At 53.5% G+C, this 21,994-nt stretch overlaps 1 protein-coding gene across 1 annotated transcript; it reads left to right on the top strand.

Moving 5' to 3' along the window:
• The first annotated feature begins 205 nt into the window (after nucleotides 1-205).
• Nucleotides 206-21,553, top strand: ITGA5 (integrin subunit alpha 5). The gene is made up of 30 exons (XM_045553737.1): nucleotides 206-698; nucleotides 7,399-7,529; nucleotides 8,757-8,869; nucleotides 9,002-9,122; nucleotides 9,293-9,354; nucleotides 9,446-9,491; nucleotides 9,746-9,871; nucleotides 10,103-10,147; nucleotides 10,290-10,333; nucleotides 12,399-12,455; nucleotides 12,628-12,680; nucleotides 12,984-13,192; nucleotides 13,474-13,665; nucleotides 13,891-13,936; nucleotides 14,116-14,217; nucleotides 14,403-14,458; nucleotides 14,589-14,743; nucleotides 15,016-15,153; nucleotides 15,289-15,356; nucleotides 15,700-15,850; nucleotides 15,938-16,030; nucleotides 16,195-16,274; nucleotides 16,387-16,467; nucleotides 16,576-16,681; nucleotides 17,050-17,202; nucleotides 18,092-18,175; nucleotides 18,284-18,397; nucleotides 18,997-19,098; nucleotides 19,684-19,806; nucleotides 20,460-21,553. The coding sequence occupies exons 1-30, from the start codon at nucleotides 331-333 to the stop codon at nucleotides 20,541-20,543; spliced, it is 3,303 nt and encodes a 1,100-aa protein (XP_045409693.1). The 5' UTR covers nucleotides 206-330; the 3' UTR covers nucleotides 20,544-21,553.
• The last annotated feature ends 441 nt before the right edge of the window (nucleotides 21,554-21,994 follow it).

Below are 21,994 nucleotides of genomic sequence, written 5' to 3' on the forward strand. Positions count from 1 at the left end.
CCAAAGTCTCCTCCCTGAAGCAGTGAGGGAGACCCCACACACATATACAGGCTCCCTCCACCCACCAGAGGTGATTCCTTTCCTCATTAGGAAATTCTCCGCTCTCTTTTTCCGACTCCTTTTCCGAGCGTTTACGTTGTACATCTGGAAAGGAGGGGAGAGGAAGGAGGGGGAAGCAGAGAGGAGGGGGAAGAGCCCAAACCCGCCCAGTCTGACCCAGTCCAGACAACCGGTCTCCAGCTGGGGCTGGGGAAACGGGGGTGGAGAGGTGCGGCCCCCCCACGCCCCTTCGGGGTGGGGGGCGCGGGCTCAGCGGTCCGGGACCCAGGAATGCCCCCCCGCCAGCCCCCTCGGCAGGCCGGGGGAGGGCTCAGCCGGGAGTTTGGCAAACTCCTCCCCGCGTTGAGTCATTCGCCTCTGGGAGGTTTAGGAAGCGGCTCCGGGTCGGTGGCCCCAGGACAGGGAAGAGCGGGCGCTATGGGGAGCCGGACGCCAGGGTCCCCTCTCCACGCCGTGCGGCTGCGCCGGGGCCCCCGGCGCCGACCCCCGCTGCCGCCGCTGCTGCTGCTGCTGCTGCTGCCGCCGCCACCCAGGGTCGGGGGCTTCAACTTAGACACGGAGGCCCCGGCGGTGCTCTCCGGGCCCCCAGGCTCCTTCTTCGGCTTCGCGGTGGAGTTTTACCGGCCTCTCACAGACGGGTGAGCGAGAAGGGTCGGCCACAGGATGGGGGTGGGGGTCCGCCTGGAGACGCGGCTGGAGTCCGGAGGGGACCCGGGCTTGAGTTTGAGGGCGGAGTTTGGAAGCACTAGGGCTGGAGTTGGGGGCCTGCGCTGGAGTGGTTAGGGGACCGTGGCGAGAACGGAGAGGGGCCTGGAGCTTGAGCGAGATCAATGGGGAGACGTGTCGGGTGGGGAGAAGACATGCAGCTGAAAGCTGGAGAAGTCTAGGCAGGGGTCTCAGGGCCAAGGGAGAAGAGGAGAGCGAGCGAATGGAGAGCTGAGGGTCTCCCGCTGAGGTCTGTGGGCTGCTGGGACCTGAGAAGGGTGGGGGCGGAGAGACGCCGGGAAGAGCTTTTGGGGACACTGCTTGGGATCCGCGGGGACCATTGTGCCGAGAGAGAACGGGCCGATGCAGAACGAGCCATGTGTAGTAAGAGGGGAGTCAGAGACTGAGGGGGTCGGAAGGTTAAATGGGGGCCAGCCTCATCCTCCCCTCCCCCCTCAACTCAAACTGGGGAAGGGGACGGCGGCTCCCTCCCCTTTCTCTGTCTCCTACTCCTCCCCCCACCCCAATCTGTGTTCAGGCGCGGGGATCCGAGGAGTTGGGGAGAGCGCTGGGACCCTGGCGCCGGGGCCGCTGGGGCTGGGGGCAGGCTCAGCCAAGGGCGGTGCTCGGATGTGTCGGGAGGGGTGTGTGTGAGCGCGTGAAGGGGGGTGGGCGGTTTCCCTCTTCCTCTAGCTGTTGGGAGGAAGAGAAAAGCTGATTTCCTGTAGCTTGTCGGCTGGAGCTGAACTGAGACCATGACTTCTAGGGCTGGGGTGGGAAGCTGGGGAGACGCTGGCTTGCTGGGCCCAAAAGCTTCAGAACGAAGGACTCAGAATCTTGGAAGTCTCCAAGGAGGACCCTTATTCCCAACTTAGCAGAGTGACAAGCGGACCCAGATCCTGAGTGCCTAGAAATTGGGGTGCTCACAGGCTTGAGGAACCCGGAGTTAGAGCAGAAACATTAGAACAAGGGTGTTTGTTTAAATGGGTGTGGGGGGGGGAATTGGGAAGGAAGAGAGGAAAGTGACTGCTCCTGGACTGGGACAGGGACCCCCAGATGCCAGATTCCTCATCCTCCACAGTGACTGGAGTAAGCCTCTTCCTCCTCCATCTCTGAGCTCTGAGCCCCGCTCTGCTCACCACTACCACCCTACCCCCACCGCCCCGCCCAGTATCAAACCCCGTATCTAACCCAGGATCTCCTGGTTTGATAGGAACTCTGTCAGAAGTGACCTGTTTTTACACATGATACGGTTAACTGATCCCTACCTGATTTCTTTAATTTTTGGAGAAAAAGGGTTAATCTAGCTAATATAGAGAGGCAGATTTCTCCTTTGTCTGGAGGACTTGGGGATGGGAAAAAAGAAAGATGGTTAGGCCCCAGCTGTTGGTTCTGGGCTATTCAAGGTCCCCACCCAACCCCCACCCCACCCCCTCTGGCCTTTTGCCCAAACCCCATTGCATCACCCCTGACTGGAGCCTCTGCCAGGCCTGGTCTCCCCCAGGCCCCCTCAAACTTCTTACCATGACCCTAATGGAATAGAGAGGAGGGAGGGAGGGAGGGAATGGGGTCTCCTCCCCCAGATCAAGGTATCTAGTTGTCTCGAAGTTAACCTTCCCCTTACTCCCCCCTCCCCTAAACAAGAGTGTTATTTCCCTTTTAAAGTACTCTAAAACATCTGGGCTTTCACATACTCCTGGTCCCCTAGGTGTCTCTCTGGCCCCTGGCCTGATCCTACAGTCCCTAAAGCCCTCTTCTAAAACAGGACCCAGCTTTCTCATCCTTTCCCCTCCCCTTCTGCTCATCTCCCCTCCCAAGAGAACCCAGGTGTCCAACTTGCATTCCTCCCCTCTCATTTTCTTTTTACAATACCCTTCTAGAATAGGACTCCAAACATTCTGCCTCCCCAATGACCTCCCTTCCACCACAACTAGGCCTTCACCCCCCTCCTCCCAACATGGAATGAACAGCACCTCACCTAGGGCTGTTGCCAGAGAGAGAAGGCCCCAGTGCTCTTGTTCTTTCCTGCATCCCCTCTCTTAGGGAACACTAAAACAGCATCAAAGGACAAGGTCAGCACCAAAGAGGTTACATGGTAGGAAGGAGCAAAGCTTTAAGTCACCCAGAGCTAGGTGCTAGCCCCACTGCTCACTAGTTCTTCCTGTGACCTGGGGCAAGGTACTTACATGCTTGGAGCCTGGTCTTCCTATGAATATCAGACACCTAACTTACAGGGATGTTCTGAGGCCTTAATGAGAAAATATGCATAAAAGGCACTCAGTCCACAGAGGGTGATCAATACATGGGAGGTGTATGAATTTTATGGGGTAGCTGTTTCTGTTTCTGGTTCTCTCCTCCCTGGCGACCACCTAGTTCTTTGTTTAAGTATAGCCCCGTTTCTTACTTGCTTTTAACAGTGATAGTAACAATAGTCTCTCACATTTCTTTAGCGCTGTCTCATCAATTTTTTCATTGGATTGCTACAGATTGCTTGTGTTAAGCAGAGGAAGCATTATTGCCCCATTTGTAGATGTACAAAAACTGAGGCTTCAGGAGTCATAGAAATTTAGAACTAGAAGTTAGTCTAGGGACCATTCAAAGGAAACCCATCATTTTATGAGTAGAGAATCCAAAGCTTGAAGAGGGGAAGTGATTGGCCCAGGACACTTGAAAGCTTGAAAGGTGGTCCAGTCTCCGCTCAGCTCCTTATTCCCTTCTGCAGCTGCCACAAGTGGAAGCAGCTCTTCCTCCTCAGGCAAGCAGGCACATCCCTTGTGAACACACTGGAGGACCCACAACCAGGTGTCCTCCTCTGGCCTGTCCTGCAAAGGCTGGCCCTGATCACTTGCTCCTCTCCACCCCCGAGCTTGCCAGGCCAAGGGAGTCAAACAGTAACCGAGTATTGAACAGGGACTTGGTTAATCAGAAGCCTGGCGGGGCAGATAGTGGAGAGGAAAGGAGGGGATAAATTGACAATGGGGTAGGTCAGAATGCTGGCCTAGGAATCAGGATTCCTGGCTTCTGGTTCTTATGCTGGGAAGGATTCTGAGTGACCTCGGACACATTACTTAACTTCTCTGGGACTTAGTTTTCCGTCTGTAAAATAAGGACATGGGACTAGATAAGCAGTTTTGAACTTTTCCCCTTATTCCATGTGGCACCCCGAGGCATCTACAATAAAGTCTTAAAACCAGTGGATGAGGCCGGGCGCGGTGGCTCACGCCTGTAATCCTAGCTCTGGGAGGCCGAGGCGGGTGGATCGCTCGAGGTCAGGAGTTCGAGACCAGCCTGAGCAAGAGTGAGACCCCGTCTCTACTAAAAATAGAAAGAAATTATCTGGCCAACTAAAAAATATATATACAAAAAAATTAGCCGGGCATGGTGGCTCATGCCTGTAGTCCCAGCTACTAGGGAGGCTGAGGCAGTAGGATCGCTTAAGCCCAGGAGTCTGAGGTTGCTGTGAGCTAGGCTGATGCCACGGCACTCACTCTAGCCCGGGCAACAAAGTGACACTCTGTCTCAAAAAAAAAAAAAAAAAAAAAAAAAAAAAAAAACCAGTGGATGCTCTCTACGGTGCCTTCCAGCTGTAGGAGTCTGTCTCCAAGGACCAACTCTAGAATGTCAGGGTTCTGAGGCTTCGAAATAAATTATAGCAATTATTTCTTCCCTTGGACTCTATTTTGGAAGAGCTTACCTGCCAAACTGCATTTAGTAAGGAATAATTAATTCCTTTTCTCATTTTTTATTAACCAGAAACATCTATAGCTGTCAGTCAGAGCTTCTGACCAGCCTGAGATAACCAGGTTCCCCACATGGGTTGATACAATTCCAGCCAAAAGCAAATACACTTTAAGTATAAATTAGCCTGGCCCACCTTATCTAACAAATGCATGATTTCTGTTTGGCTTTCTAAAATACTGCAAAAAGCCCAAGGACCCTCCACTGTTACCTTCTTGGACCCTGAGAGGGCCCAACTGCTGCAGGATTTAAGAAGCAAGAACTAGGAGTGGGAGAATAAGGACAAACTAGCTTACATGCCATCCCTGGCACCAGGCACCTCACTTGGCATGTAGGGGGAGCAGTATTTATTAGATTAACTTGGGGTTGCTGGAATCGAAGCCCTGCTGAATCTTCAGGTATAAGCCATGTGTAGTTGGGGGGCAGGGCAGGGGGAAGAGGTATGTATCTGTGTCACTTGCCTGCATTACAGGTAACCTAAACTTTCACACAGCTAGAATGGATGTGCCCATGGCCCATGGGCCTGTGGACTTTACAAGCTTTGTAAGCCCTCTCTCACCTTCCAACCCTGCTAGACTCCAGGCTACTTCCTCAGGCCATCCCAGGAGTCTCAGGCTCAGCTCCTCTCCAAGAGCAGGGCCCGGGGCTGAGGCGGCCAGGAGACTTTGAGATAACCTTTTCACCCAGAGAAAGAGGGAAAGGGTACTGCCCAAGTCCACACTGAGTTAGCACCTGAACCAGAACTCCTGGCTCCTGGTCCAGTGCTCCTTTCACTGCTTCTGTACCACAGCTTCTCTGGCCTGGTTCAGTTGGTGGCCCTTTCTGCTTTCTGGAGCCTGAAGGCAGCAACCAAGTTCTCTGGACACTGCTCCTGCTAAGACAGTGGTATACCAGCCCTGGGGCAAAGCAGTCTCTTACCATCACCAACCTCACCCCCCCCCCAGCTGTATGTAATGCCTATGTGAGAAGGGCAGGGCCTGGCAGGGGGTTGGGGGATGTAGGGTGGGAGACAAATGGAGAAGTGAGAGGTTGGAAACAGACAGGAAGCTACAGGCAGTAAACATTTCCTGTCCCCAGGGTAACCGAAGCTGGCACCTCCCCTCCCCATCCCCCATAACTTCAGGAACTCTCCCTCTTCTGCCTCCTCCCTCCTATTCCTCTGGACCCTGGCTTCTCTTTCCTTCATTCCCATCTTCTGGCCCTCATAGATTTCCTCATTCCCTACTTCATTCCCCTTGGTCCTGCTCTCTCTGTTGTGTCCATCCCCCATTCCTCCTGGACCCTACCCCTCTGCAACTCAATATACCTGGTCTTCTTGGAAGACATCCCCAGCTTTTGTGACCGATACCATAATCCCCCACTTGGGACTTCTTTCCTAATAAGAAAGGCTGAGGTGGCCAGGCCCAGTGGCTCACGCCTATAGCACTTTGGGAGTCCAAGGCAGGAGGATCACTTGAGGTCAGGAGTTCAAGACCAGCCTGAGCAACGTAGCAAAACCCCATCTCTACAAAAAATAGAAAAATTAGCCAGGCATGGTGGTGTGTGCCTGTAGTCCCAGCTACTCAGGAGGCTGAGGCAGGAGGGTCACTTGAGCCCAGGAGTTGGAGGTTGTAGTGAGCTATGATCATGCCACTACCCTCATGCCCAGGCAACAAAGTGAGACCCTATCTCCAAAAACAAAAAAGAAAGAAAGAAAGGCGGAGGAAGGTATTCATGTATCAGGGAAGGGGTAGGTATTGGGAGAGTTGAAAGCTGAAAGGGGACAGAAACCAACAGAGATAAAGAAACCTAAGATCTGAGATAAAGAGAGAAAGAGAAAAAACACCCCAAAACCAAAACCAAGTGAACAAGCAGTGATGGGGCAGAGGGACAGAGAAGCAATGCCGCAGGAGGAAAGCAGGAGAGCAGAGGCCAAAACTGGCAGGGACATTGGCCCAGGGGCCAGGTTGAATCGCCCAGGCTGCCAGATGCAGTCCTGGCGGGAGACCCTGGAGGGGAAAGCCAAGGGAGCCAAGAGCTGTGTGGAGCCTTGGAGGCAAGGAACCCAGGGGTGGAAGAGGCAGAGCTGATGGCAGGCAGATTGCCCAGGCCCTTAGCTATGACCACCCCATTACACAGGACACCCCAGAAGAGGCAACCTTCTCCTCATTTCAGGGGAAACTGAGGCACTGTGTCCTGAACTAGGACCCCAGTAGATCAGGCTCTGAATTCAGTCTGCTGGGGATGGTATATGGGAAAGGGATTCAAGGGCTGAGACAGAGACCCAGCCGGGAAAGGGAGGTCCGGGCCAGGGCCTAGGGTGAGGGCAGGCCCAAGCCCATGGGAACAATCTGTTTTCACTGTCCTCCAGCTTCTCTCTCCACCTCTGCTGCCTGATTTCCAAGACTCACATTTTCCTCCTACACCTCCCAAGGCTGAGCGGCTGGGCAGCCGGATGCCTGGGTCTTGGCCCAGGGAAGGGATTTAGCTTGAACGAGAGGGTATGGGCTAGGTGAGAGGACCCTGAGGCTCCAAAGGACCTGAAGTTCCAGGGGCTGCACATCTAATCTTGGCAGGTACATAGAGGAGATGGAGAAGCTGGAGTCCAGGCTCTCGGGCCCTCTTCCCCTTCCAGGAACTGACTCTGGTTCCTCCTCTCTTTAGTACCAGGGAAAGGTAAGAGAGGAGATAGAGTGGTGGGAGGAGGGGAGAGTTGTGTTAGTGACAGCGGCACATGGGGACCGCCTGACTCCAGCCTGTGCCTCTGGCATCTGTGGCATCTTCTGAGATATAAATACAACCCAGGGGGCATCTACCCCACCCTTAGCCAGCCCTGGCCTAGCGGCCTGGGTCCTTCCTGCTTCCAGAGACTGATGAAGAGCTAGGAGCCACCCTGAACTCCTTTCCCCTTCACAGGGTCAGCGTGCTGGTGGGAGCGCCCAAGGCTAACACCAGCCAGCCAGGAGTGCTGCAGGGTGGTGCTGTCTACCTCTGTCCCTGGGGCTCAAGCCCCACACAGTGCACCCCCATCGAATTTGACAGCAAAGGTAGGCCAATGAAATTCAGGGAGGGACTGGGGGAGGGGGGACTGCAGCTTGGGGGCGGGCCTGGGTGGGGCCTAGAGCAAGGGGTGGAGTCTGCCCTGTACGGTGGCCAAGTGCCCTCCCAGCGCCAGCTTCGCACTGTGGCTCCCCATGGCACTCACTCCACGTTCCCAGTCCAGCCCAGCCCAAGGAGGGCGGGCGTGATTCAGAAACATGTGGCTCTCATTTCCCCTGAATCACCCACGACTCAGGGAGGCCAGGGCCATAACACAGACAAAGACAGGGAGAGTAGCAGACTATTCAGTTCCTTTAACTAAGTACTGACTAAGTGATCGTGCATGGCAGGCACCGTGCTGGTGCTGCAGGGATTGAAAGGTGATTAAGCCACTGCCCTCAAGGAGCTCAAGGTCTGGAGTAGAGGCAGACATGGATGCAGGGAGAGAGACCGACAGCTATCACTTAAAGAGCACTTGCTCTAGGCCAGGCACTTTAAGTGTTGTGAGCACTTGACATATATTAGCCCACTTAATCCTTTCAACAACTGTACAAGGTATTATTATCCCCATTTTATAAGCGAGGAAACAGAAGTTAAGAAACTTGTCCAAGGTCACACAGCTAGTAAATGGTGGAGCAAGGACCTGAGCTGGGCAGTCTGCCTCCCCAGATAAAGACTCAGGTGAGAGGACAAAAGGAGGAGAGCATAAAACGGTGGAGACAGTGGAGTGGAGTGGGGGGTAAGGATCGTGAAACAGACTGATAAAGCGTGGAAGATGAGAGAGGAATAAGAGAGGCTGTCATATAGAGGGCTCGGAAAAAGACACAGAGAGAGAAAGGTCAAGAAAGGAGATGGAACGAGATGCTGTCAGACACAGCCCAGGTACAAAGAAGTACAGCCAAAGGGTTGCCCTCTTGGGAAATAGCCGCTCTTCGCCTCCACCCTCCTGCCCCCACCTCACTGTGGGCATCCTTGCCTCAGCCGGATGAGAAAGCAGGGGAAACCAGGGGCGGGCAACTCCAGAAAGCCCAGGTTCCGTGTGCCTGTGCACGTGCATGTGTAGGGAGCGGTGAGTCAGGCGACACAAAGCAGAATCCCCACTGTCCTCTCCCAGTGAGTCATGGGGGCTCAGGGCTTGGAAGTGTTTCGTGGGCATCCCCAGGCTGAGAGTGGGGCTTGGTCTAGAGCTCAAGTGGCCATGGCCCAGCAAGACTCCCTCTTCTCATTTCCCCAAGGCTCTCGGTTCCTGGAGTCCTCACTGTCCAGCTCAGAGGGAGAGGAGCCTGTGGAGTACAAGTCCTTGCAGTGGTTCGGGGCGACAGTTCGAGCCCATGGCTCCTCCATCTTGGTGAGGAACCAGCGGACTCGGTGGCGTGGTGGCTAGGGGATGGGTAGTGGTTAGGTAGGGCCAGGCCTGGAGGGACGGAAGAGGGGCCTTATTAGACTAAACCTGAAGCCCCCTCCTCTCGGGCCCTCCCAGGCATGTGCTCCATTATACAGCTGGCGCACAGAGAAGGAGCCACTGAGCGACCCCGTGGGCACCTGCTACCTCTCCACAGACAACTTCACCCGAATTCTGGAATATGCACCTTGCCGCTCAGGTAGGGGCAACAGGGGGTCTGTGCCCCACATCTGCCCTCTCCATGTGAGTGTGTCATATACTCAGGGTTGACTCTCCACAGCCCCCCGTGGGCCATTAGCCTTTATGCTCACTGTCTGGTCCAGGGAGGCCCTTTCTCTGGTTCCCTCCCTCACCTCCTTCCCCTTACAGATTTCAGCTGGGCAGCAGGACAGGGCTACTGCCAAGGAGGCTTCAGTGCCGAGTTCACCAAGGTGAGACGGTGATCAGTGAGGGGAGGGGCTGTGGGTGGTGGACACAGAGGGATCGGGACCAGATGTTGGACTCCCCTCCTTTTACCCACAGACTGGCCGTGTGGTCCTAGGTGGGCCGGGGAGCTATTTCTGGCAAGGTAAGTCCTTCTTCTGCCCTCCTTTAGCTCTCTGGCACACAGCCTCCCATCCCTACTCCCAGTACTTTTCTCCTCTGCCTTCTTGCCCTTCTCCCAATTCTCCTCTTCCTTTCTTGAGACTTACATATCCTGTTCTGCCCCCTTCCCATGCTTCCCTTCCTTCAACCAGACTTCTAAAATCATACCCAGTCAGCCCCCAGAGCCCCCTCTTCCACCTCATCCTCCATCCATCCCCTCCTCATCCTCTGCCCCAGGCCAGATCCTGTCCGCCACTCAGGAGCAGATTGCAGAATCCTATTACCCCGAGTACTTGATCAACCTCGTTCCGGGGCAGCTGCAGACTCGCCAGGCCAGCTCCATCTACGATGACAGCTACCTAGGTAAGCAGGCAAGTGGAGAGGGCACGGCAGGGGAGACCCTCACGTGCTCCTATCCCCACTCACCTCCTTGCCTCCCCTCTCCCACTCGGGCATCCCCAACCCCCTGCCATACTTGTCATGTGCATGATGGCTATGAAGGCCCAGGCAGTGTAGGGAAGGGATTGGGGGATAGGCTGGGGCAGAGGAGTCCCCAAAGCAGGAACAGTAACATCTATTCACCTTTTCCCGCAGGATACTCTGTGGCTGTGGGTGAATTCAGTGGTGATGACACGGAAGGTGAGTGTGTCCCCAGGCTGGGGCCAAGGAAGGGAGGCAGATAGAGACCCAGGACCTGGGGGCCCATGAACTTGGACACTCACCATTCCTGTCTGCTTCCCTTTCCCCACCTTTAACCTAAAACTTCCTCTTCTCTTTGCAGACTTTGTTGCTGGTGTACCCAAAGGGAACCTCACCTATGGCTATGTAAGACCCAGCCTGACTTCTCACTTCCTCTCTCCCCCTGGCTAATCACAGAGAGCCATGCACGGCAGTTTGTGAGGGCTTGAAAAGTGGCTATGAACACAGGCTCTGGCGTCAGAACTGGGTGCAAGTTCTGGCCCTTACTCTGGCTGCGTCATTCTGTACTTTATTCATACCCTGCTTCCTGCTTCACCTCTCTAAGCCTCATTCTTCTCTGTATAATGGAATAATAATAGTTCTGACCTCACAAAGCTCTTGTAAGGTGAAATGAGAAAATGCATGTGAAAGTACTTAGTGAATTGTTAGGCAGTGTACGACTGGTAGCTGCTATTATTAGACCATGACAAGTGCTTTAAAAAGATACGGGTAAGAGGGCCATAGGAGTTCATTCAATTAACAACATTTATTAAGGCAAGGTAAAAGCTAAGAAGATGAGTAAGACATCATATCCCATCTCATAAGATGCTTCCAATCAAGTATGTAAGATAAGACACACATACAGTTATAACCTAAGGTGAAGCCACTATTCATAAGCCCCTCAATACATCGGGCACTGTCTGTTCATGATTTCTATTCTTCACAACAAGTCTATGGGGTAGATGTTACCATTCACATTTTACATATGAGAAAACTGAGGTTCTAAGAAACCAAGTAAGTTGCTTAAGATCACCCAGTTAGTAAATAGCTGGATACAGACTTAAATCAGGTCTATCTTGTTCCAAAACCAGCATTCTTTCTGTACTTTGATAAATTTCAGAAAAGTAGGGCTGGGTGCAGCCCTACTATAATCCCAGCACTTTGGGAGGCCGAGGGTGGGAGGATTGCTTGAGGCCAGGAATTTGAGAATAGCCTGGACAACATAGCGAGACACCATCTCCACAAAAAATAAAAAAATTAACCAGGCACGGTGGCACATGCTGGTAGTCCCAGCTACTCAGGAGGCTGAGGCGAAAGGATCGCTTAAGCCCAGGAGTTCAAAGCTACAGTGAGCTATGATCACGCCACTGCACTCCAGCCTGGGCAATGGAGCAAGACCCTGTCAAGAAAGGAAGGAAGGAGGGAAGGGAAGGGAAGGGAAAAGAAAGGAAGGGACGAGACAAGGAGAAGAGAGGAGAGGATTAGGTGTTACAGCAGTTTAGGGGAAGTAATAACCTCCTTTCTAGGGAGAGGACAGATCAGAGAAGGTTCTATGAAGGATCAGCGAAGATGAGGCAGGAGGGCATCCTAGGCAGCAGCATGAAAGAGATGGAAGAAAAGAAAAAAATTTCAGCCCAATTTAATAGACTTGTGGGTTCATTGAGGATGAGGAGAATAAAAGAAAGGTTGAGCAAGAACAGATAGTTAAAGCCAGATACTTTAGAGCTTTGGAGGACCAGCCAAGAAGTTGAGACTTTGGGCAGTGCCTCCAGGGAACCACCGTGGATTTCCAAGCCAGAGGTCACCGTCCTAGATCCACTCTAGGACAATCAGTCAGTCTGGCTGCGGTGGGTGGGGGGAAGGGTGCCTTCAGGAAAGGGCGCACCTGAGACAGGGACACTGTGGAAGCAGCTGTCTAGCAGTCCTGGGAGAGGGCTCACATCAGAGTCACAGCAGCTAAAGTTGGGAAGCGAACAAAGATTCAAGAGACTTGAATCCCCTGTTGCTAAGGGGGAGATAAGAGTGTTTGTGGTTTCGGGGAACTGAAGGATGAAGGATGACTCAGGTTTTGAACATGATGGGTGTGAGGCCCCAGTGTATTCAGTCGTAATTACTGGGTGCCTGCCGCTCACCAGGCACTACATTAGGCTCCTGCCCCCATCGATCTTACATTCTAGTGGTCGAGATGGACAACAGACAAATATGAAATCTGTCAGTAGTCAATAAGTGATGTGGAGAAAAACAGTGAAGTGGGGGGGGAGCTACCTAGCACAGAGATGGGAATGTGAGGGAAAGCTCAGGAGGGAGTCAGGGACACAAGGTCTGTGTCTCCAAGGAATGCCTGCCCCTGAGTGTCCTGTACCCCTCAGTCCTCCAACCATAGGGTGGTCTGGGAGTCCAGGACCAAAGGACCTACCTCTTCATCCCCCAGGTCACCATCCTCAATGGCTCAGACATCCGATCCCTCTACAACTTCTCAGGGGAACAGGTAAGGACAGCCCAGCTTGGCCCTCTGCCAACCAGACCCCTGCCCTGACCCAGTCACACCAGCCCAAGTTCCCAACCTCCCTGAAGTCTCTGAACTCCCCCTGGCAGCCCCTGCTGGTCCTGTTTGTGGACCCCTCTGTCCTGACCCAGTGCTGCCCCTTTTTCCTCCCCAGATGGCTTCCTACTTTGGCTATGCAGTGGCTGCCACAGACATCAACGGGGACGGGTGAGCACTGGGAAAGGGGCACACCGTGATGTCCCTCCCGGATCCAGGAGGGAAGAATGTGAATGGGACAGAAAATGCAAGGAGGGTTTCTCCAGGGCTTTTTCTCTGGATTCTCACTTATGCCTACCTTTCCCTTGCTCAAGGACAAGGAGAGAGCCGAGAGCTAAAGATCAGAGACGTCAGATCTTCTGACTTGGTGGGAGGGAGCCTGGGACCCAGGATGCCTGGGGTTTCTATCACTAGGACTGCGGGAGGGCTGGCAAGACAGGGGGTCTGGATACCTGGGTTTGCCCTCCCCCTCAGGCTGGATGACTTGCTGGTGGGGGCACCGCTGCTCATGGAGCGGACAGCTGATGGGCGGCCTCAGGAGGTGGGCAGGGTCTATGTCTACCTGCAGCACCCGGCCGGCATAGAACCCACACCCACCCTTACCCTCACTGGCCATGATGAGTTTGGCCGATTTGGCAGCTCCTTGACCCCCCTGGGGGACCTGGACCAGGATGGCTACAATGGTAAGCACCTTGGGCTCAGGGAGCTGAGGACGAGTCGGGGGCCTGAGTCAGAGGGGGCTTGGGAGTGGGTCTCTGTTAGCTAACATACCCAGACCCCTATGACTTCCCAGGGATGGGTATAGACTTTGATCCCAATGTCTAGGTCTTAAGGTTTGAAGGGATTAGAACATAGGGATTGACAGATGGGAAAGAATAGGATCCTAGGTCTTGGGGTCTGTTGGTACGGATTTGCACTCCTGGATTCCTGGCCTGCTGACTGGTGTGTGTTCTGTGTCTTGCAGATGTGGCCATTGGGGCTCCCTTTGGAGGGGAGACCCAGCAGGGAGTAGTGTTTGTATTCCCTGGGGGCCCAGGAGGGCTGGGCTCTAAGCCTTCCCAGGTTCTGCGGCCGCTGTGGGCAGCCAGCCACACCCCAGACTTCTTTGGCTCTGCCCTTCGTGGAGGCCGAGACCTGGACGGCAATGGATACCCTGGTAAGTTGTGCCTGAGGCCCCTTTTGCCTTAGACTTCCCTGGTCATTGACCCCTACCCCCTCTTCTGCACCTTTCCTAAGTTCCTGGGTGCAGTTCTGGCATAATGCCACCAGACGGCACTGTCTTCTCACATCAGCCTCCTTGAGCCAGGAAACTAGAAGGGATTAGGAGGAAAGGATCCTGATTTGGGCTTGCTGTAAGGGGTGGTTTCTTGACTTCCTGCAGATCTGATTGTGGGCTCCTTTGGTGTGGACAAGGCTGTGGTGTACAGGTATGAACTCCAAGGGGTTGGGGGAGGCAGCCGAGACAGCTGGGAACTGGGAATCTCTCAGTAGGGCTCTGACTGGGAAAGTCAGTGCAGACGACACTGGCATCCTGGGGCCTGGGCATCGGGGTCCCGTGCACAGGTTGCAGTCTTCATCCTCTTTACCCCAAACCCACTCTTGGCAGGGGTCGCCCCATTGTGTCTGCCAGCGCCTCCCTCACCATCTTCCCTGCCATGTTCAACCCGGAGGAGCGCAGCTGCAGCTTGGAGGGGAACCCTGTGGCCTGGTGAGCGGGCGCCTAGGAGGTGGCAGGGATCTGAGCCTGGGATACCTCAGTCTGTGCCTGGGGGTGGGCAGAGGTACCGGGTCTGCCTTAGGAAGGGGAATGGGATGTCCTAGTCTGGGAGGTAGGTAGAGGACAGGTGCCTGTTCCTGTTGGCTTCACCAGCTTTATTCTTGGTCTTTCTCCAGCATCAACCTCAGCTTCTGCCTCAATGCTTCTGGAAAACACGTCCCTGACTCCATTGGTGAGGGAGACTGCCTGGATCTCTCTGGCACTGGGGCAGGGAATGAAGGGACTGGGGACCTGGACACCTGTCTTCTCTCTGAATAGATGAAAATAGACAGCAGATTCTCCTTGTATGTCCTTGGCTGCAGGCTTCACGGTGGAACTTCAGCTGGACTGGCAGAAGCAGAAGGGAGGGGTTCGGCGGGCACTGTTCCTGGCCTCCAGACAGGCATCCCTGACCCAGACCCTGCTCATCGAGAATGGGGCTCGGGAGGAATGCAGAGAGATGAAGATCTACCTCAGGGTATGGCCCTGAGGGCGGGGTGTGGACTGGTCAGGGTGGGTGGCCACACAGAATTTAGGGCAAGAGACTGGGAGATTACAGTGAAGGGCTTGGGACTCCTGCGGTGGCTGAGAAAGGGGGCCCTTCTGTCGCAGGGGCTGGGAACCAGGCTACCAAGGCCTCTGGAGCAATAATCAGGCCCTAAGTGGACAAAGGGAGATGTAATAAGCGAAGGAGCAGGGCCGTCAAGTCCGCAGAGTCTCCTAACTCTGAAATCTCTCCCCTGGCCCCAGAATGAGTCAGAATTCCGAGACAAACTCTCCCCAATTCACATCGCTCTCAACTTCTCCTTGGACCCCCAAGCCCCTGTGGACAGCCATGGCCTCCGGCCAGTCCTGCATTACCAGAGCAAGAGCCGGATAGAGGACAAGGTGAGGATGGGGTAGGGAGAAGGAGCCTGGGCGGACAGAGGCCTGGACACCTGAAGTTAGGGCCCTGGAGAAAGGAGAACCTACAGCCCAGGCATGGGTCTAAACTCCCCCTCTCAAGGCTGCCCTGCTCCCCAGGCTCAGATCTTGCTGGACTGTGGAGAAGACAACATCTGTGTGCCTGACCTACAGCTGGAAGTGTTTGGGTAAGTGGGGTCTGACATTAAGCCAGGCAGTTCCAGATGCACCTGGCATCTGGAAAAGTAGAGGATGGACATATTAACTGCGTGACCTTGGGAAGTTACTGAACTTCTCTAAGCTTCAACCTCTTCATCTGTTTAGTAGGAATAATAATAGCATTTATTTCTCTGACTTTCTGGAAGGATTAAATGCAGTAATGTACATAAAGCATCTGGCCTACTGCCTGCCATAGAGTTGGAACTCAGTAAATGGTGTCTGTTATTACTGTAGTATTATTGTTATTACGGCCCATTGTCCTGGTGTGAGGATGAATTCTCCAGTGTCCCTTACCCTGTGTGCCCCCTGAAGGGATCAGAACCATGTGTACCTGGGTGACAAGAACTCGCTGAACCTAACTTTCCATGCCCAGAATGTGGGTGAGGGTGGTGCTTATGAGGCTGAGCTTCGGGTCACGGCCCCTCCAGAGGCTGAGTACTCAGGACTCGTCAGACACCCAGGGGTAAGAGGGGACTCTCAAATGGGGGTTGGGAGAACACCCCTCGGGAGAGGGCACCAAAACCTGACCTGCACCCCCCCCCACCTCCAGAACTTCTCCAGCCTGAGCTGTGACTACTTTGCCGTGAACCAGAGCCGCCTGCTAGTGTGTGACCTGGGCAACCCTATGAAGGCAGGAGCCAGTGTAAGTTTGGGACATCAGAGGGGAGGGGGCTGGAGGGAGAGAGGACCTGCGGGCAATGCCCCGCCATTCGAGAGCATAGCTGTGGGATAGGGAAGGAGGACCAGGATGGGAATGAGGTAAACACTCAGTCTGACAGCCCCTTTTCCTTCCTCCCTGTCCCCCAGCTCTGGGGTGGCCTTCGGTTCACAGTCCCTCATCTCCGGGACACTAAGAAAACCATCCAGTTTGACTTCCAGATCCTCAGGTGGGCAGTGGGAGTGGCCGAGCTGGGGCTGAGTCGGGGGCGGAAGGGAGGGCCCGGCACAGCTCTCCTGGCTGGGCTCCGGCACCACCTCAGTCTTGCCTCCATCCCACAGCAAGAATCTCAACAACTCGCAAAGCGACATGGTTTACTTCCGGCTCTCCGTGGAGGCTCAGGCCCAGGTCTCCCTTAACGGGTCAGTGCCAGAGCAGAATGGGGCCTTTACTGGGAGGGGACACAGGCTTCCAGGGAAGGATGTCTGTGGGGTCCCTTCCACGCGCCTCTAAACCACCCTCCTCCTTAGTGTCTCCAAGCCTGAAGCGGTGCTGTTCCCGGTGAGTGACTGGCGTCTCCAAGACCAGCCTCAGGAGGAGGGGGACGTGGGCCCTGCTGTCCACCACGTCTATGAGGTGAGGAGGGATAGGAGTCCAGGCTAGAGGGAGTGGAGGGGCAGGGCAGGAATGAATGATGGGACAGTAGGAGCTAGCATGAGTGACAGGTGGCTGGGACCAGAGTGAGGGACTGAGAGGAAGAAGAGGAGGAAGGGGTGAGTGATAGGCAAAGGCATGGGCAGGGTTCTGGGAGAGACAGCCAGAGGAGAGAGTTGAGTGACTTAGAAAGTGATTAGAGAGGATTTCGTCTCTGCCCATTGGTTACCTCCTTCACTGCTGAGATAGGAGCCCGCAGCGCGGTGCAGTGGGGCCATGGTGATCTAGGGTCTCGGTGGGGCAGAAGCATCCCCTTCCTTCTCCTGATGATTGTGTTCTTCTCTCCTCAGCTCATCAACCGGGGCCCCAGCTCCATTAGCCGGGGCATGCTGGAGCTCAGCTGTCCCCAGGCTCTGGGAGATCAGCAGCTTCTCTATGTGACCAGGGTTACAGGACTCAGCAACTGCACTGCTAGTCACTCCCTCAACCCACAGGACCTGGAGGTGAGAGCCCTGGATGCTGGCAAGGGAGCAGGCCCAGAGGACCAAGGATGAGGGGCTGGGGAAGGTCACTGGGGACCTGGAAGAGGCAATGAGGATGTGCCTATGGCTAAGACTGAGGCCACTGGAATAGGGTCAGAAAGCCCACTGACACCTCAGAGCCCTGGGAGGGGAGACTTTTATCCACTGCCTTTCTGTCTTTCTGCCTGAAATATCCTTCCTTCATTTCCTGGCATATCTCTAGGGCCCAGCTCTGTGCCACCTCCTCTGGGAAGCCTTCTTCAGACTGGTTCTTCTGGGTCCCAATACCTGTTTTATAGTTCATTTACTCATTACCATTTAATTAAATGAGTGCCCGTACAGAACACTGTTAAGCTCAGGAAATATTGCACCAAACAAAATTGACAAAGTCCCCATGTTCATGAAGCTTACACTCTACTGGAGGGTGATAGACAATAAAAAGTAAAAAGAGAGAGAAAAATGAACAGGTATTGCAAAGTGATGAAGGTGCACTGTTAATATACTGTGGGGAGACTGGACTGAGGTGGGAGCGACAAGGGTGGAGTTACCTGTGAACATTCCGGGAAGAGCATTGGGGGGGGGGTGGCGGATTCCATACGGAGGGAAGAGCCAGTGCAAAGGCCCTAAGGCAGGAACAAGGACCTCATTATTTATGTACATATCTCTTCCATGTAAACTCCAAGAACCAAGTTTTATTCATGTCCATATTTTACTGCTGAGCCCAGTTACTTGCACGTAGGAAGTGGACAGTTGGCTGGATCGATAAAGAGGTAGATAAAAGAATAGTTTGAAGCTGCATTGCAACCCAGGTGCGGGCCAACTAGGACACTGTAATGAGATAGGAATGGCAGCAGTCTCCTTCCTCTTACAGTTGGATCCGGAGGGTTCCCTGCATCACCTTCAAAGACGGGAAGCTCCGGGCCAGAGCCCTTCCTCCTCAGGACCTCAGATCCTGGTAAGTCATCCTGGGGATGAGGTCTGGGCCCAAGCATTGAGTACCTGTTTGGGTTGTCAGAGCCACCAGAAGGGCAGAACCCCGGGTTCGTCTCCCCTTTCTTTCCAGAAATGCCCAGAGGCAGAGTGTTTCAGGCTGCGCTGTGAGCTTGGGCCACTGCACCGACAAGAGAGCCTAAGTCTCCAACTACATTTCCGAGTCTGGGCCAAGACCTTTCTGCAGGTAAGGAACCTTACCTCAGCCCTGACCCCTGGGCCTACCTAGACTGACCTTCCCCTTTCTCCACTGCCCTAGCCACTTCCCCTTTGGTGAATGAGACCCAGGCACTCCAGCTCCCCTCCCTCACCCTTGTCTAGACCAGGCTGTGTGTCCTTGGCGCCACCTGGTGGCCACACTGGGAGCAACAGCTTCTCTTTCCTGGCCCATTCATGAAAGCAGGAAGGGCTGAAGGGAGATCAGTGTGCAAAGAGTGATAGAAAGACAGATGGAAAATGAATCCATAGAGGCAAGCATTTGTAGGAATAGTAAAGAGCAGTCATTTATTGAGCACACACTATGGGCCAGGAATTGCTCTGGATGTTAACCCACATTAATGATTGAAAAAAAGGTTTTACATTAAACATATAATCATCTAATTATACATTGTGTAGTTTAGGATTATTCAATTACACATTTATTATCTCATATAATACACCAAGATAGACTCAAGAGCAGATAAGTCCAAAATAGGGAAAGATCACAACCTGAGCCAGACCATGAAGAACGCTATGTCCTCTAGATCCCAAAAGGGGCTGCCCTGACCAACTTTCCCTCACCCACAGAGGGAGCACCAGCCATTTAGCCTGCAATGTGAAGCTGTGTATGAAGCCCTGAAGATGCCCTACAGAATCCTGCCTCGGCAGCTGCCCAAAAAGAAACTTCAGGTGAGTCCAGGGCCAGAAGTCTGGGCCAAGGAAGACAGGGCTCAGAGTGCTGGAACTAGGACTGGGATATGGGTGGGAGTTGGCCTTGTTATTGTAACAACTATTTATTGAGCATCTACTATGTCCCAGGGGCTGTGCAAGGGTCAGGGATACAGTAGTAAACAAGATCAACATGATATCTTTGTTCCTAGAGTTCACAGTCTAGTGGGCAATAACAACATAGTGTGACAAGTGCCATAATATTTATGAAAACACATTATAGGAACACCTGAACCCAGTCATGCTGGGTCAGGAAAGGCTTTCTGGAAGAAGTGATGTTCAAGCCGAGACCTGAAGAATAAATAGGAACTAACCAGCCTAACCATTCAGGAAAGGAATATTCTAGGGGGAGTGAATAGCAGATGTGAAGGCCCGAAAGTAAGAGACAATATTGCATATTTTAGGAACTTAAATTTTTAAGTTCAGAATGTTGTTAGCTCAAAATAAGAGGAGGGAGTGGGTCTAGATCCAATGACAAGTGGGGGCCAAGTGTAGGGTAGAAAGACTTTCTGGGTTTTCAGTAACCTCACCCAACTTGCTCACCAGGTGGCCACAGCCATGCAGTGGACTAAGGCAGAAGGCAGCCATGGTGTCCCACTGTGGATCATTATCCTAGCCATCCTCTTTGGCCTCCTGCTCCTAGGTCTGCTCATCTACATCCTCTACAAGGTCAGCCACATCGTGCCTATGACTTGGCCACCCTCTCATCAGGCTCTGCCCTTGTCCTGGCATAGTCCCAAGTATCTACCCCTCAACCAATTCTCCAGCTATATGCCCCTACCTCTGTCCTCGCTGCATGCATCCCATTCTGACCCTTCCTATAGGATCCCTCCCTTCATTCTGCAGCCCCTAGCTCAGAAAGAGTCCTCTTGACTCCAGATAAATTTGTCTATATTTGCAAAATCAGTGTAACCTAGAGATGGCAAATACATGACATTCATGCTGTCATTTCCTCCAAAATCCATGGCAGCCATCACTAATTGATCATATCCTAGAAGTGCCCTGAAAATCTTTCTCAAGAGGCAGCCACTACTAAGCAATCAGCCTTGGCACTTGCGCTCAAACCTATTTGCCATTTCTGGCTTCACTGGGGGCATTTTTAAGGCACTGGTAAAAGATACTCCCGTACAAAACCACTCCCAATTTTAGCCCTTCTGGGCCCACTGGACCCAGTATAGGTATTCTTAGCCTGAACTCAGAGGCCACTTTTGCTGGATATAGAGGTTGCAGGCACTAGAATCCTCCTCATTCCCTCTTGAAATAAGAACTGGGAGAAATGGGAGCCAGAATACCTAAACTCTCTCTCCTTTCCCCTTCATCAGCTCGGATTCTTCAAACGCTCTCTCCCATATGGCACCGCCATGGAAAAAGCTCAGCTCAAGCCTCCAGCCACCTCTGATGCCTGAGTCTTCTCGATCCCAGACTCCCAATCCAGAAGACCCAGTTCCCCCACCCTCAGTCTACTGAAAGTGAGGGGACTGGGCACTTCCCAAAGGTGCTGAGGGCCAGGGAGAAGTTTCTCTCCCCAGCCCAGAGACATACTTGAAGGGCCAGAGCCAGGGGGGCAAGAAGCTGGGAGATCCCTCCCCCCATGCACTGTGAAGGACCCTTGTTTACACATGCCCTCTTCATGGATGGGGGAACCCAGATCCAGGGACAGAGGCCCCAGCCTCCCCGCAGCCTTTGTGTTTTGGAAAGAGTTTCTTGAAAACAACTTGGAACCATAACTGGGGAATCCATTCCCAGTTCTTGGGCCAGACATGCCACAAGGACTTCCTATCCAGCTCTAGCCTGCAAAAATCTGTCCTCAGCCTTGCCAGAGATCCAAAGGAAGCCTCCAGCTAAGAACCTGGAACTTAGGGAAAGAGACCTGGCAGCTGTGGACAGCCCCCGCCCTGGTGGGCCAACAAGGAACACTAACTATGGATGGTGCCCCAGGACCAGCTCAGGATAGATCCCAAACAAGGATCGACGCTGGCCCAGAACCCAGCTCCAGGGGCAATCAGAACTCAAATGGGGCCAGATCCAGCCTGGGGCCTGGGGTTGATCTGGATCCCAGACTCAGACATTGGTAACCTAATCCAGCAGATCCAGGACTACATTTGGACCTGCTCCAGACGGGTCCTGGAGGCCCAACTCACGCCTGACTTGGAAGAAGTCAGGAATTGCCCAGGACCCTGAGGGGGCCATGATGGCAACAGATCTGGAACCTCAGCCTGGCCAGACACAGGCCCTCCCAGTCCCCCAGGGAAAGGGGAGCCCAATCCTGGGCCTACAGAATTTGGGTTCTGCCTTCCAGCTGCACTGACGCTGCCCCCTCTTCTCTCTGCCCACCCCTTCCCTCACCTTGGCTCCAGACACCCAGGACTTATTTAAACTCTGTTGCAAGTGCAATAAACCTCACCCAGTGCCCCCACTTACTGGAATTAGAATCTGTGAGCTCCTAACTCTTTGCAAACCCATCCTGGAACTAGACGGCTTGGTGGGAAGGAGATACCTGTTTCTCTCACAGCTTCTTTCCACTGGGAGCCAAGAAAAGTGACCCTCAAGAACGGTGAAACTAGTTTCTGAGTTCCCTTCCCTTAGGTGATGATGGAAGGGAAGAAAGGAAGGCTTGACTCCTCTGCACCTCACTCAGCCCCCGCCAGATCTGGTTCCCAATGAGGGAGGAGAGAAAGGAATCCCTTCTCTTTGGGTTTGAAAATTAGAGAAGAATACAAAGGAGGAGGTCCAAGTTGAAGGTGGGGGAGGATGGTTCAGAAATTCACCTGGGCTTCCCCAAATCAGAATAATGAAATGAGTTGAGAGGAAAAAGCCATGGAACTAAATTGGAAGAAAGCCAATTAGGTTTTTGTAT

Source organism: Lemur catta, chromosome 6 (genome assembly GCF_020740605.2).
Source record: "Lemur catta isolate mLemCat1 chromosome 6, mLemCat1.pri, whole genome shotgun sequence".
Classification (NCBI taxonomy): Eukaryota; Metazoa; Chordata; class Mammalia; order Primates; family Lemuridae; genus Lemur; species Lemur catta.

Bases quoted from the DNA above. Each gene is read 5' to 3' on its own strand.
- ITGA5 (XM_045553737.1), top strand. From the start codon at position 331: ATGCCCCCCCGCCAGCCCCCTCGGCAGGCCGGGGGAGGGCTCAGCCGG. The intron at 9,123-9,292 runs GTAGGGGCAACA...TTCCCCTTACAG, and splicing joins ATATGCACCTTGCCGCTCAG to ATTTCAGCTGGGCAGCAGGA. The intron at 13,666-13,890 runs GTAAGTTGTGCC...GACTTCCTGCAG, and splicing joins GGACGGCAATGGATACCCTG to ATCTGATTGTGGGCTCCTTT.